Source organism: Ursus americanus, chromosome 1 (assembly GCF_024610735.1).
Source record: "Ursus americanus isolate L20-20 chromosome 1, mUrsAme1.1.p, whole genome shotgun sequence".
Taxonomy (NCBI): Eukaryota; Metazoa; Chordata; class Mammalia; order Carnivora; family Ursidae; genus Ursus; species Ursus americanus.
In genome coordinates, this window is record NC_142127.1 from 84,665,593 (window position 1) to 84,681,074 (window position 15,482).

At 36.2% G+C, this 15,482-nt stretch overlaps 1 protein-coding gene across 8 annotated transcripts in view; it reads right to left on the reverse strand.

Annotated features, from left to right (window-relative positions):
• Window positions 1–400: 400 nt before the first annotated feature.
• The window catches only part of IKZF2 (IKAROS family zinc finger 2), a 144,569-nt gene continuing 129,487 nt past the window's right edge, over window positions 401–15,482 (reverse strand). For all 8 annotated transcript variants that reach the window (XM_045806657.2, XM_045806652.2, XM_045806655.2 and 5 more), the window contains 2 exons: window positions 7,893–8,036; window positions 401–2,159 (listed from right to left, as the gene is read on the reverse strand). In XM_045806657.2, coding sequence (XP_045662613.1) covers window positions 1,435–2,159; window positions 7,893–8,036 — 869 coding nt within the window. In that variant the 3' untranslated portion in view covers window positions 401–1,434. The remainder of the gene's footprint in view (window positions 2,160–7,892; window positions 8,037–15,482) is intronic.

Below are 15,482 nucleotides of genomic sequence, written 5' to 3' on the forward strand. Positions count from 1 at the left end.
CAAGACGGAAAGATGTGCAGGACATGGTGACTTGCACTTGGAGGTTAGGTTATTTTCTAGACTCCAAGAAGGGTAAAAATAAGTTTTGTTTTTTGTTTATCTGTAGTCTGATGTACAGGTTACAAAGACGTTCCCTTTTCCTTGCACCAAAAGCGGTAAATATTATTATTGAAGAAATACTAGAATAAATAGCCCTAGTTCCACAACCTTATGGGGTTCAAGTTACCACATTCAGGTAGAATAGTAATTGCCCCGAGATTTGGAAAGCAAAAAACTATAGCAAGATTTTTATGATCTTCCACTCAAATAGTAAAAGATGATGGACTATGGATAGAACACTGGGTGGTCACAGCTTGAAAAAACCAGTGAAAAGAGACATACCAGAAAAGGGATTTCTGAGTTGGTTCCCCCCCCCCCACTGTTAGCCTAATTATATTTTTCTGCTGACTGGTTAACACTGATTAAATGCTGATAAAGTGACAATCGTAAGCATACTTTTAGAAACAAATACGCATACTATGCTGCCATCACATTACAACTTTAAAAGAAAACTTCCCAAACAAATGTATGAAAAGTAGAGGTCCTTTCTGGAAACTACTGACTGCCTCTTAGCCACTCTTAGACCATATGTTATTCTTAAAACTAGATAAAAATACTATTCATTAAAGGTGTTAAAAGTAAGGCTGCCAGGGTGTCTATAAAATGCCAGTCATCAAAACTATGGAAAACATTGCTTAAGTTTAGAAAAATAAGATCATAGGACCTCAGATGTATCGTAGGTGTCCTTAACTACCTGTAGTTCAAAAGTTTTGCTATATGGTACAGTGTATAGCATACCGTATTATAAATTCCATTGGGGAAGTAAACATAGAACCCACAACAACTCATCCAAGGAGTTATCACTGAAAGTAACAATGTGTTTGTGTTCCATGATCTCTAGAGGGGAAAAAAAAAACAGTTTACATTTTGAAACAAAATTCTTCCCTTAAGAGTAAAATTACTTATACCACTTTAAACTGAGAAAGTTCTACCCAGAAAACTCTGAACTTTCCTGCCTTCAATCGTAATCCTGAACATCAGTGACAAATTAGAATCTCTCAGGTGAATCTATGAGTCAAGTGATTTTTTTTTCCCAAAGCATGATACACCTTATATTTATGCATGGCAGAAATGGAACTGCTCTTAAATTCCCACAAAATAAACAAGCCAAGTTATCAAGAAACAATATCCCTTGTCCCTTCTCTCTTCTGTTTCTTCCTTATAATTAGGCAGAGCAAATGACACTGTGTCCACAAAATAAGAATTAATGACAGTAATAATATTAAACAAAAAAAAAAGGTATGTCAACATCTGAGGGAAGGTGGGATTGTAAGTGCAGTATTTCTTCATGTGCAGTTCGTTACTTCATAGGGGTCCCCTTTGGAATGAAAAGGCCTAGTGGAATGTGTGCTCCCCTCGAACAATGTGTGATGAAAACTCGTAACGGTCCTGGCTTCTGTAGCCACAGATGTTGCATTCCAGTGGGTCCCGGTAGCCATGGCAACCCATGTGAATGGTGTACATGACATGGTCTAGGAAAAGGACTCGGCAGTGCTCACACTTAAAGGCCCTAATCTGTTCTCCTTCTCCATTGAAGACCTTGTAGATGTCCTTCATAGAGCCCTTAGGAGCCTTGGTGGTATCCAAAGCCTTGACATCCTCCTTCATGTAAGCTGGGCTTTGTTTCCTCTTAGGATTTAAGGCAGGGTTTCCTTGGTAGGACTGGTGGTCATCATGGCTGCTTTCTGAGTCAGTAGAATCCAGGCAGCTATTGCTGGGAGAGGCCTCTCTTTCCTGGGGTCGACTCTTTGGTCTGATGAGAGAGAGAGGACCATCCATGTTGTTTTCATGACTATCGGAGGTTTCCCTGCTAATGGGTCTTTCTATCCTATTTGGATGATAGACCTGAGAATAAGCTGGGCTTATAACTGGGGCCACCTCAGCGATTGTGCTTGGCGGGTGCTGCATCAGTGGGTGAAGGGCCTCAGCTCCAAGGTAGGTGATTGCATTGTTGATGGCTTGGTCCATCATATGAGACTGCATTAGCTCAGCCTCCTTCTCATACGTTAAGTTCATATCAAAGTGAATGTCTGGGTAGCTGAATCGCATGAGCTTTTCCCCTGAAAGGAGGAGGGCGAGAAAAGTAAGAAACAAACAAAATACAACAAAATTAGTGATTGGATTAAAATATAAATGTACAAAGTTAATCGTCTCCATTTTCTATAATATGATAATCTTATTCTTTAGATCAAGCATTTGGGCTCTTTAATTCTGCTGAGACTCACAAATACTCTCAACCTGCAAAGAGGATTAGTAATAAGAATTTCACAAGCCATTTGCACTTGTTTTAATGCCATCATGAAAATGCATCTAGCCTGAAAGGTATGATTGAGTGTCTTATTTTCATTCTCAATTAAAATTTCCACTTGTCTACAGCTCAGCGACTATAGGCAAAAGAAGAAATACCAGGTGAAAATAAGTCAGAGACTATGCCTGTTTTGCATATTTTAGACATCAGTGACCAAGCCACAAAGATCACAAAAGTGAGAGTGATCTGGTTATAACATCTGTCACCTCACTGTTACATAGGGTTAATTTGGTTGATTTAACAGCTATATTAGAAAAAAAGAGAGAGAGCCAGTATATGTCACCCGAGAGAATTAAAAAAACACCACCATTAAAATACTGTTAAAAGATGTATTGTTTGGGGGGGCACCTGTGTGGCTCATTCGGTTACGTGACTGACTCTTGATTTCAGCTCAGGTCATGATCTCAGGGTCATGAGATGGAGCCCCAGGTCAGGCTCTGTGCTGGGCATGGAGCCTGCTTAAGATTCTCTCTCTCCCTCTCCCCTGCCCCCTCCCTACCCACCTGTGTGCGAGTGCTCTCTCTCTCTCTCTCTCTCAAAAAAAGTATTGTTTGATAAATTGAATGAAATTTAGGACTGTTTAAATACAGGAGTTATTTCCAAAAGTAGTTGATTTATAAACTTGGAAAATACTGTGTTTTGTTGTTTTGCTTCTTGAAATGGAGATTTAATCATTTTTACACCACCCCTTCCTTATTCAGACATATGGGCAATGATGCAGGTATGTACACCCATTGTTAATTTTCTATATTATACCTTGAGTGAAGGATTTTTGTAGTTTCCCCTTTAATATTAACGTCAACAAATTTATATTTTACTTCAACATAGTCTCTAAAGATTAACCATGAAAGAGTTCTGTGCATAAAGCAGGAGAAGTAATTTTAAGTTTTCTCCTTTAACTATTTCCAGCTTTGGACAGTATATTTAATCTATTAAATTCTGCCACTAAATGCGGTCTCCTACTAATTGCCTGGTTACTTTGATAGGTAAACCTCACAGATAAAAACTCTTAAAAATATATGTGGACTTCTTATAAATGTTTAGTATGTTGTTATAGATGGATGCCTAATTTGTAATGTTTATAAAAAACGTTGATCCACAGAACTGAATTCTGGAAAAGCATTTTCGGGTAGGTAGTATTAATTTCAGGTTTGAAGAGAGGTCCCCAAAGTGAGATCAGGGTAATGATCAGAGTAATGAAAATGGAAGAAAAAACTGATGAGACCTTATTTCATGGCATTCAGTTTAAGATATCACAATGTTAAGAGTTTAAAAGTTGAGCTAGACAAACCTAATCTACATTCTCTAAGCTTACAGTTTAGAGGAAGTGACAGCAATTTAGGGATCATTATTAATACAGTGTGATACATGCTATGCGGTCAAATAAAAAGAATATGTAATTAGGGGAGTAAAAGAAGACTTCTTGAAGAAAGTGGCATCAGAGATAAGAATGTGATGACAAATACTAGCCAAGTAAAGGAATGTGGGGGTGGAGCAGCTGGTAGGAAGGCTCAGAGGCAAGAGGGCATGATTTGTTCAAGAGATTACTTACATTTCCCTATATAGCTGAGAGTGGAAATAGAGGAGAAAGATGGAAAAGCTAATAACAGGGCTCATTCAACAGCTAAGGAATTTGAATTTTATCCTAAGCACAGTAAGTTTTAACAGGGTTAAACAGGGAAGTGACTTGATTAGATATTTGTTTAGTGAGATGGTTTGGGAAGTTATTGCCGTAAAGATCATGGTGTACTGAATTAGTACAGTGGCAGTGGAAATGGAGAAAACTGGATGGAATGGAGAGAAATTTAGAAAATATAGTTTCTAGGGCTTGGTGATTATCTAGACATACAGCATGAGAAAGAGAAAGAAGTTGAACATGGAGCCCAAGTTTCTGGCTTGGGACACTTAGTGGATGGCAGTGCACGTTGGAAAAGACTGAGTAATAGTCATAGTCCAGTAACTACCAAAATATAGTCTCAAATTTTGAAGAGAGATATCGGCTTGAGATATAGATATATAAGTCATCAGTTGATAGAAAGTGACTTCTGCAGCCACAAGAATAGAAGATATAACCCAGGCATAGGTAAAGTCTGAAGAAGAGAAGGTCAAAAATAGAACCTGGAAGAACACCAAGATTTTTAATGCCTGCCCACAGACCAAGGCAAGTTGGATTCTTGCACTGGGCCCCATGTTTACAGAGTCTGTTGCTCCTCATGGAATGAAGAATGCGTATAGCCAAGGGAATGTGCCTATCTAGAGATTACTCCCTAGACCATACCCTGGATACCCAGGACCCCAGAATTCGTTGCCCAAATGGCACTGAGCTTGCACCAAGGGGTTAGCACAGTCCTCTTCATAGGGTCTATCCTCCTGAGTACCAGTTGTGCTGCTGGTATTCACACACTTAGGCCTGAGGAGTGGCCAACACACTACTCTTTATGTACTGTGTGTGGGGTGCAATGTGAAAAGAAAGAGAATGTACAGGCTAAGGTTTCTACGTACGTGTGCATGAGGCCCCTTTTGGTACTGCACAGAACCAGAAGTAGGTCGAAGAGAGAGGCCTGGCTGCAGGTCAGGCGGTGGTTCTGCTCATGCTGTCAAGGTCTGGTGTGGAATTCTAAGGAATCTGAGGATTCTATATTTATTTGAACTCAATCTTCCAATTTAGGAAGGTAGAACACAATAATTTTTCAGCTTGATTTAAAATATTAAAATATTTAGGCACATGAATGGAGTCCTCCATTAGTACTTTTGCTCCATTTGCATAGCTGTTAAGGGTAAATTCATAATGAAGACTGAGAAGGAGCAGAAAAGCTGGAAGAAATGCAAGAGAGATCAATGTCATGGATACCAAGGAAAGAAGTATTTCAAAAGGAATTAATTATTCAAGAGTGGCAAATGCTCTCTAAGAGTTGTGTAAGATAGTCTTAAAAGGGTCCGCTGCACTTGGCACTATGGCACACATGTAGCATGGGGAAGAAAGTCAGGTTGCATAGATTAGGGAGTGAGTAGAAGGAAAGAGATTATGGAAAGCAAGCATAGAGAACTCTTTCAACAACTCCATTTTTTAAGGGAAGGAAAAAGTAGGTAGTAGCTAGAAGGAGACCTGGGTTTTAGGGAAGACTTTTTTTTTTTTTAATGATTAGAATTTATCATATTAAATATGAAAGGGGAAATGCCAAGAGAGGGGAAAGGTTGAAAATATAAGTGAGAAAAAGAAATAATAATGTAAGATATTTGGGGGGCTAGGATAGGAGAATTCCATAGCACAAGAAGAGGAATTAACCTTAATTAGAAAGAGGGCTACTTCTTTCATTGAAACAAAGAGGAAAAAAATATTTATATAAATACACATCATCTTTATAAGACTAGTGATATTATATTGAAATTATTTTGACTGATTTTATTCCCTGTAAGCTGAGCTATAATACCATCAAGGAGTGAGATACAATGTTTGTGGAGAATGAAGAAATTTTGAAGTGGCTACAGGGCTGAGTAGGAGAGAGGACTGTTGAAGGATGGAATAAATGATGGAATATATGGATGGAACAACTGATATTGGAGATCACTGATTCATTGATTTATAGTGACACCAATTTGTAAGGCTGTGGGATTTTCTACACAGGTACTAGCAGTTCTGTAGATGTGGGAAAGATGCTCCTCTTTTCACTAGAGAGTGGAGTTTCACCAGGAGAAGGTGATAGAAAGGCAACAAAGTAAGAGAGTCAAGAATATTGTCAAGAGAGTGGTAAACGTGATTAACTGTGGAATCTAAGCTGGATGAGAAAAAGAAAGGAGGACACAAAAAAGATATGCAGAAAGTTCCAGGATCGTTGGTCTGGAAGGCTTGATAAGGTCAAAGAACAGTATTTAACTGAGGAACATGGTGAAAAGGAATTTATAAAAAAAAAAGTCCTAGAGACAGTGTGTGGTTGTTTTTTTATATTTTACTACAAAGGATAATCCAAATAAAAAATACCATTAAATTCCTAATAAAAATCTAATGTTATTTTATTATTTCTTATTTTTTTAGAAATTAAAAAAATCAAAATGTAGTTTAAAAAAATCTGTCCCTCTTTTCTAAGGAATGTGATCAAATCAAATTGAGACTAGTATCTCTAAGTCATAGGAAACAAAGATATTTCAAAGAACAGAACTAAATAGATTCAGAAGACAAAGCCATGTTTTCCCAACAATACTAGTGTCTAGCTGGCATGTAGGCATTTTAATGGACATCCATAAAATTGATCAATCGAAAAAACAGATGAAATGGCATTTAAAAAATAGTTATTTATAAAAAGGAAGCAAGAAAGACAGGAAGAAAAGTTACTTAGGGCCCAAGGCAGGCCTTTGAGTATTCTTGCAGGAGCTTTAAATTGACCTAGGATCAGCTGTGATCCGTTAGGGCTGTTCTCTAGCCTTTTCTTCAATGAGCTCTGTCAATAAATCTCTCCAGCTTGTCTTAAAATGATATTTTGGTGATTTTTTTAGTTCTTCAATTTTAGATTGGAAGGAAATCATCTCTAAGTGATTACTGGAATAAAAGAATTTTATTAGCCTTCCCTCCCTGAAATAACCAAAGAGAGTATTTTCTCCCATTCACCAACTCAACCTATAGCAGGATGTTCCACAATACTCTTTGACACCAGAATGAGAGAATCTATTTGAAAATCTTTCTCTTCTAATTTTTACCCTATATAAAGTCTGTAAGAATAGATATATTACATATATAATTAATGGCAATTCTTTATATAGAATCACTATTTTTAGACATTCTTAAACTTGGATGCTTTTTGCATCCTTAGAGACACTTTGTGACTTACAGTGTACAGAACGATGCCAACTTTGAGCATATTAAAGAATATCTAAGGGCTTGGATATGAAAAAGAAAAGTCTAAATACATCATATTTAATCTTTTTGCTTCAAAATCATAGGCTGCATGAAAACAAAGATCCAAATATGAAAGGTCTTGAATGTAGGTTGCTGCATTACTTTTCTAATGCAGAATTTGGGGGGGAAAGTATTTCTTTTAATTCCAGATCAAATACAGAAAGCATTAATAGCAGGTAAAGAAAAGAGTTTAAAGACCTGGCACTAATGCAAACTGGAAAAAAGATGACAAAACTAGCTTACAGACGACACCATTTTCATTAAGTATTTTTATTTTGTAGATAAATGAACATTTTATTTTATATACTGCTATACCTTCTATGTAATTTCACTTTGAGATAGCAACTTCGATCAGTCTTCCTTTTATTTCCTAGGCCCATATACCTAAGTGTGTGTGTGTGTGTGTGTGTGTGTGTGTGTGTGTGTGTAAGTGTGGTACCTACAGAACAGCATGAAGTGGAAATGAATAATGGACAAAAGAGATGTGTATTTATCTCTTGTACTGAAATATACCATCCATGTTTGTAATACATGGGACCTACATCTGCCCATTAAAACCACCTTTTAAGAAGTAAAATCATTTGTAATGCTTACCCACAAACTTTTGTGGAGTGGAGCTTTTACGTTTTCCCATATTCCCTGTGAGCTTCTCTATGACAGCAGGTCTCTCAAAAGGCACCAGAGAAATATTGTTGTCCATGATAGGCTCTTGTTCCTTACAATCTTCCATAGGAGGTACTATGCAAAACCATACAAAAAATGCAATCTGATAATTTCTTCAACATTTTAAAAGATACAAAGCTGGATGTGCCATGTCAACATGTGTTAAACATAAGCTAGTATGCTTGAATAAAAGGAGAAAGAAGAATCTTTAGTGTTTAAGTACACGCTCTAATTTTACACACACACACACACACACACACACACACACACAGGATTTGTTTTTATCTGAGTCTCTCAGATCAATGACATAAGCTGCTGGCCACTACTGGTGGCAAACATGTTCATCTTGTTCCTCAGCTTACTCCTCTGAAAGTGTTTTTAACAGTGATTAAAATCAATACCGCTTTAACTGCACTGTTTTCAAGGCTTTGGGAGTTTATTTTTCTAAAACAATTTAAGTAAGTCAACTTGTTTTGCAGGAAAGCTTAAACAGACACACGGACTAACGCACCATATTTAACCAGTTTTTTTTTTCACCCGTGTATTTTCCTGTAGCAGATCTTCTATTGATGAGCTGAGTGAGCTGTTAGTCCTATTGGCAGTAAATACCTGCACAAAGCAGCCTTCATGAAGGAATTCTAATTCTGAACATGTCTACACATAGTAAACTGTGGCCACTTTATGATTGTAATTTATTTTAAAAAGGGCTCTTCAGCAGGATAAAAAATTCCATTTCCATACCGGCATATTTGCTCACTAAATTGCTTTAATTCACTGGACATAAACTCTCCAAAGCTGCTTCCTCTTCATTAAGTTGCTGTGGGCTAACAGATTAGCTCAGAGATATTGACATTAGATATGGACATTTATAGTACAGACAAAGAACTTATCAAAGTTGTTTTTGAGTAAAAATACTGTCAAAGGATGTTTAAGGATACAGTAATATCTGAGACAGATGAGATCAATGACTGAAGCCAATGTTCACAGGAAAGACCATAACTTATTCTTGATTATTGTTGCTTTCTCTAAATTGTATCTGTACCAGTACTGTTGGGGAACCTAAAGGTTTCATATCTTAGACTATCTTTACTTGTTCCGCATATACTGTAAAATGATTTATTCTGCTCCTTTCATTTGTAAAGAATAGTTCCACTGTGTGAAACACGATACATTCTCATTTATAAGGGCGGACACTAAAATAAAATGAGAAAGCAGGAGATGAAAGTTAAGAAAATCCAGTGCACAATTCAGGTGACCTACTTAATAACCAATACAGATTGCTGATTTTGAAGAAATGGAAAGTGGCAACAGAAGAATGTTTTCCTAATTTGGACATGTTTAAAGAAATTGATATTCAATCTAAGTTTTGGGTTAACCTTAGTGTAGTCCAGTGGATGGGCCAGAAAAATTTACTCTTCAATGTCTATAAGATATGGCTACAATTGACAAAAGGTGCCACAATTACTGGATGTTAATTTGGAAGGAAGTTAAGAGTTTCAGAAACAAGGAAACACTCAGGTCATTTTCTATACTGATATAATCCATGATATTATCAAGAGGAAAAATACATATCCCAAGATGTTAACATAAAACATTATGTCCTGTTTCAGCAACAACTAAAATAAAAACAAGTACTCAAAAAGAAAAGCAAAGAAAGGCTGACCAAAAAATTCAAACAAGGGTGGTAAGGAGGACGGAATGGCAGTGGAGGATGAATGTGATTGGGAACCATTAATTAGATACAGATTATTGTCAAAATCTTAACTTCTGTTTTGACTGGTGGATTTATAGGCACTCACTACATTATTAAACATAACTATAAAGCTAAAAAACAGGCCATGTATGGACTGAAGATGAAAATATGTCACAAACCAGGATCCAAAATGAAAGAAGGAAAGAAAAAAAGGTTTGTTGTTGTAAATTTTGCTAAAAAAAACAGCAAAACTGGTTAACAGGGTTTGCCCCCAAATTGAATACATTAATTAGTTTTGAAATGAGTAGTCTAAAACTTGGCAGTTTTGCTCTAAGTCTAACCTTGAATTTTCATATTTGCACACATTCAACACTCAAAACGAAACCTGGGTGTGCGAACTGTCCCACACCACATCCACCTCAATTCAGATGATTTGTCCCAAGTTCAATGAAGCTCATGTGAACTGAAAACAATGACTTTGTCAGAGCTCTGGTCTTACTTCTATTTTACATCAGCCCTTCACATATCAAATACTGATCCTGTTTCTAACATATCAGCAATAATAATAATAACTGATATATACTATGTGCTAAGTACTGTTCTAAGACTGGATTTAATAATTCATTTAATCTTTTCAATAACCCCCTCAAGATAAGTACCATTTCCATTTTACTGATGGGGCAATAAACCTCAGAGATTCCTTGCGGTTTACATCTAGTTAGTAGGGAATATATGAGTTGAACCTACGTGGTTTGGCTCTAGAGTCTGGGCCCTTAGCCATTATGCTACATTATTCTTTTGTAGATATAATTTGAGTGTTGACTTTTCATAAACAAGTTTGACATATTTTTTAAGGTCTGCCATTGGGAAAAGATCTGCTACATTTTCTCAGTTACATTAACTAATCTGAATTTTTTTTTTTTGCTTTCAAGGATCTGGGTACAATGTTTGGGCTTGAAACACAAAACAAGTTCTTAAGTTAATTCAATAATGCAACAATCACATAGAGATTTATATATGCTAAAAGAAAACACCAATAAACTAATCTTACTTGTTAGAGCAAACTTCATAATCAAATCTCTTTCTTGGCCTTATTTTTGATGTTTTAACCAAGATAAAAATATATTTATACTTCTATTATTTCATTATCTCATCATATTGATAAATCTTAAAGACAGAAGCACCTAAGAGTGTTCCCAACATAGCTATTTTTACCAAACAGTCCACTCAGAATTCAAAATCCAAGAGGATAGAGTCTGAGGGACATGGATTAAGTCACATGTCCACCCTCTGGCCAAGAGAAGGCAGGGAACCTAGGCTGACAGTCCTGACATGGCTTCATGCAACGGGAGACAGTTTTCTAAAGGAAAATGGAAATTTTGTTATCAAAAGAAGAAGGTATGTAGGGCAGGCAAAAATAATGGATGTCTTCTACCTTGTCATACATTTTCTCCATGTTGCCAAATATAAAAAAAAAAAAATTGAGTTCTCTTATTTTCTTGATAGCATCCGATGGTGCCAATACTCGCTTGCTTTGGCTTCTGTGAAGTCACTCTTCCCATTCTCTCATTTTCTGCTCTTACTCATCTTCATGGCTTTTTTTTTTCTTTCTTTTTTTCTTCTTAGTACATTGTTGGCCTTCTAGATGTCTCACTCTATAGTTACCCATATAACTTTAGAAAACGTATTACTTCAGGCTACTGCCTATATAATGATGGCTCCCAATACATAGTTCCTACCCAGACCTCTCTTGAAAACTTGAGATCTATATATTTAACTTCCTCTCCGACAGTTTCACTTGGTGGTTCAGTCTCTCACAGGTGCCTAAAAGATAATATGTCAAAAACTGAAATCTCCATTTCCCACCCCAAGCCTTCTCCTATTTTCCTAATTATCAACTTCCTGAATGTCACCACTATCTACCTGGTCATCCATGCTAAATACTTGTGGCAAATGCTAGGTTTTCCTCCTTTCACCCAGTCTCCTTTCCCTTCTCTCTACCACCTCCTCCTCGTATACACACATGGAGGTACTATGTATTTTAGGTTCTATATCTGCCGTTGCTCTCAATTTTTAACTGTATATACCAGACTACTCACCCCAACTTGACCAATCAGGAGATTGTTGCAATGGTCTACTTGCTTCTGTTGACTCTTCTAATTGATGTCCTATGTTACTAGCAATTAAATGTTAATCCACAATTATTTTTTAGGTTAAAGTACAAAATTCTTTGCTTATTAGCACAACTGGCCCGATATTGTCTTCACAGACTTTTTCTCTGACCTTATCACCTTCTAATTTCTTTTGCCCTTACAAACTGCGCTCTAATTACACCAATTACTTGTAGGTCCTTAACTCACCATGTTCTTTAGGCTTCTGTTTCTTCACACGTGCTGTTCTCTCTGCATAAAGACTCTTCCATTTATTTAGCTGGCTGTCTTGCCTTTCAAAACTCCACTCAAACATAACTTTCCCCAGAAATTCCTCTTGAACACCCAGAGTCTGATTTGGACATCTATCCTATATGCCCCTATAAAGCCTGTCAGACAGTGTTCTGTTTGTTTACTGGTCTATTTCTTCCAGTAGCTGGTAAGTAACCTTAATGTAGGGATTGCATTTTAGTTGTGTCTCTAGTACCTTTTATGATACGAGACAAATATAATATTCAATGTATTTTCCCTGAATGACTTCATGAAGGAAATAATGTTACCCAATGGAAACAAGTTGAAGAAGTTTACAGGTTCTCAATTATGTTCCCTAACTTGCAATAAAGAATTTCCCTTTCTCAAATAATTCAAAAGCACAAACTTAAGAATATATGTTCTTTGCTTTAAAGCTAGCTATCTTTTGGTTCATGCTTTCATTTTTGTCTTCCGGTAAGGGGGTAAAAGCTAATTACATACTTTGGCGTTTAAAGTTTTTTTCTTCAAGCTAAACAGACCTGAAAAATGAGTATAAAGATAATTTTCAAATAAGATAATCTGCCCTAAAATCCATTATTATTATCTTTATTTCCAAAACTACAAGTCATGATTTTCTCCTTTTCTCTCAAACTCAAAAACTTTTTAGTCTACCTCCTAAATATGTCCTAAGTGTTTCACCCTGTTCTCCTCTCCTGCTATTGCCTTCTCATCTTTTCCTTGGCATTCTCACTTCCAGTCTCTCCTCACACATCAGTCAGGCATCTGTCCTATATTCTACATTGGTGACATTTTTCTTTACAAGACACAAAACTGATAACCCCAATGGAATTCAAACATTGGATTAGCATAAAAGGCTCCATTTTTGCATTACAACCAATCACGTCAGTCTTATTTCCTACCACTTCTTTAACTCTAACTATGTTCAAGGTCCAGGAACCTGCTAATGTTCTTTTGTACCTCCAAGTGTTAGCCTGTGGCAACTGCTCTGCCTGGAACATACAGTCTCTGTGAATTTGTCTCATTTGTACAATTTTTCTCAACCTCCTGTACTAACCAAACACTGCATGTAAGAAGCGTTCCTTGATTTCTCGAGACAGAGTTAGGTCAGCTCTACATTTGTGCTCCTGGAGAAGTGTGTACACGTCTTTATTAGAGCAGTTGCTTCATTTTATTCATCTTTCTTTGAAGTACCTATTTCCTACCGTACTATAAATGTAAGAAAGAAATTGTGTCCATTTATCTTTATATCCCCAGAATGTTTCATAAAAATTGGCACCTAGCAAGCCCTCAATAAATGTTTCCTGAAGGAAGTGAAAGAATGCCTCTTTGACTTCAGATATACTGTCCTAGAAGAGTCAACATGGGGAAGAACATGTTTTAGGAAAGAGAGACTAGGAGACATAATTATGTCAGATATGAACAAAACAAAAAAGAATAATAATTTCAAAGAGCTAATGGCAACCACAATGATGGCAACCCCCACCTCTACCACTAAAATAAAAGATTAAAAAAATAGACAAGATATATCAGGATAGTAAGGGAGGGGATAAATATGAATTTCACTGTGGCTGTCTTTAAAAGGAGATATGTGCCAAGCTATGTATGTGAGGCAAGGTTAATGATGAACTCTAGAAGCATTCTGCCCATACTTTTTCCTCTTATGGCATTTATCAATTCCTACCCCATACACCGAATTCTGCATTGAGAGTGTTAACAGAATAAAAAGGAGATTAAGGATCATCTCAAATTATTATTACAACATGCCCAGAAGAAATACAGCATGAAATAACATTAATATAAACTTATGTGGTTAAAACTATATCCAATATTGAAGAACAAATATTTGGGTGTATAAATGATACCAAAACCTATCTCCTTCTTCCACCCTCCCCATAGACTTGTCTTTGGCTTTGTCCCCTGCTCTACCTAGCACCTGTGTCTTTCCCCCTTTCCCCATTCTGTTCCAGTTTTACAGCAACCTATAAAGGGCTTCTGATTATTAAGGGCTAAGCAATCTGGGAAATGAGAGTTGATGCTATGGTTGTTTAGAAGTCTTTTCCCCCCAAACTACGCCTGCTTAATTTTTCGTCAGCACTCATTCTATAACTGGTTAATTTGCCAACTCATAGTTAAGTGTTGACTATTTATATAAAGTTACCTCCCTGTAACAACACGAAGTCTTTTAGAAGAGACTCTATTTCTTATTCAGATGTGTGTGCAACACACTTTCCATTGAGTTTTATAAAAAACGCAATGGAAAAGGAATTAATGTAATTAATAATCCAATCAAATGTCAAAAAAGCAAGGAGAGGACATATATGGAAAACTAGTACTAGTAGTAGTACCACAAGGTGTCTTTAGAAAATTTTGGCATGCCTTCAAGCCTCCATCAGTTACCCTGCTTCAAGCCACCTCTAAAAACAACAATTTAAACAGAAACGACAAATGAAACCTCAAATACCTAAGTTAATGCTGGTAAGTAACATAACTTTATAGGGCATGGAACATTTAACATTTCTTAATATTTAATGTCCTGAAATGTAACAGTGAAAAGAACTATTTAATGGGTATTTATTGCACATCCAATCACATTTAGTTCTCACACCAAGTCTGTGACACAGACGCCACACAGCCAGGCCAGGTTTGTTGGACTCTTAGAGCCACCATTTTAAATTCCCTGCTCTGGATCTTATGCTACCCTCATAAGCCCAGGTAATGCAAGCTTGCAATATCAAATTTACTAAGACATAAAACACAGGTTTTCAAAAATGTTAGTTAATAATGATGATAAAAAATAGAGGACTCATTTACAACAACAAATAGAATAAAATAATTCTTTAGATTATATAAACTACCCTCAAGAAGAAATGCTTCAATTATTCAGGGTAACAAAATAAATATTTTAAATTAAATTCCCAACTCAAAAAAACAAATAATCACTTGCTATCCAATAAACACTGTTCCACAGTATGTACTACATAAAACAAAACAAAACCCACAAATAATGCTTGAGCTGTCTATAAGTTGCTAAATAGATATTTATATTCTGAAAATGACTACAGCATTCTCCAATTACATTATTTGATATTAGCTAAAGCTTTTTAAAATAAAAGATAGAAATGCAACAATAAGTTAAGATTTTTATACGTACTTATATGAATGATAAAATTAATCAGTACAAATATAAAATTAATAGGACAAGACGGGTGCTCCAAATCTAAACTAAAATTCATAACTTTCCTTTGTAAGGCTGATTTATCAACATTAATTTTTCAGTAATAGAGAGTTATTAATTGATAAACCTTAGAAGCTGCCTTCCTACCTGCTATTGTATATTGCGGAGACGAGGATGTTTTGCTTGGGTTTTGATTCTTGTGGAGGGAAGTGGTGCCTAATTTTAGTCTA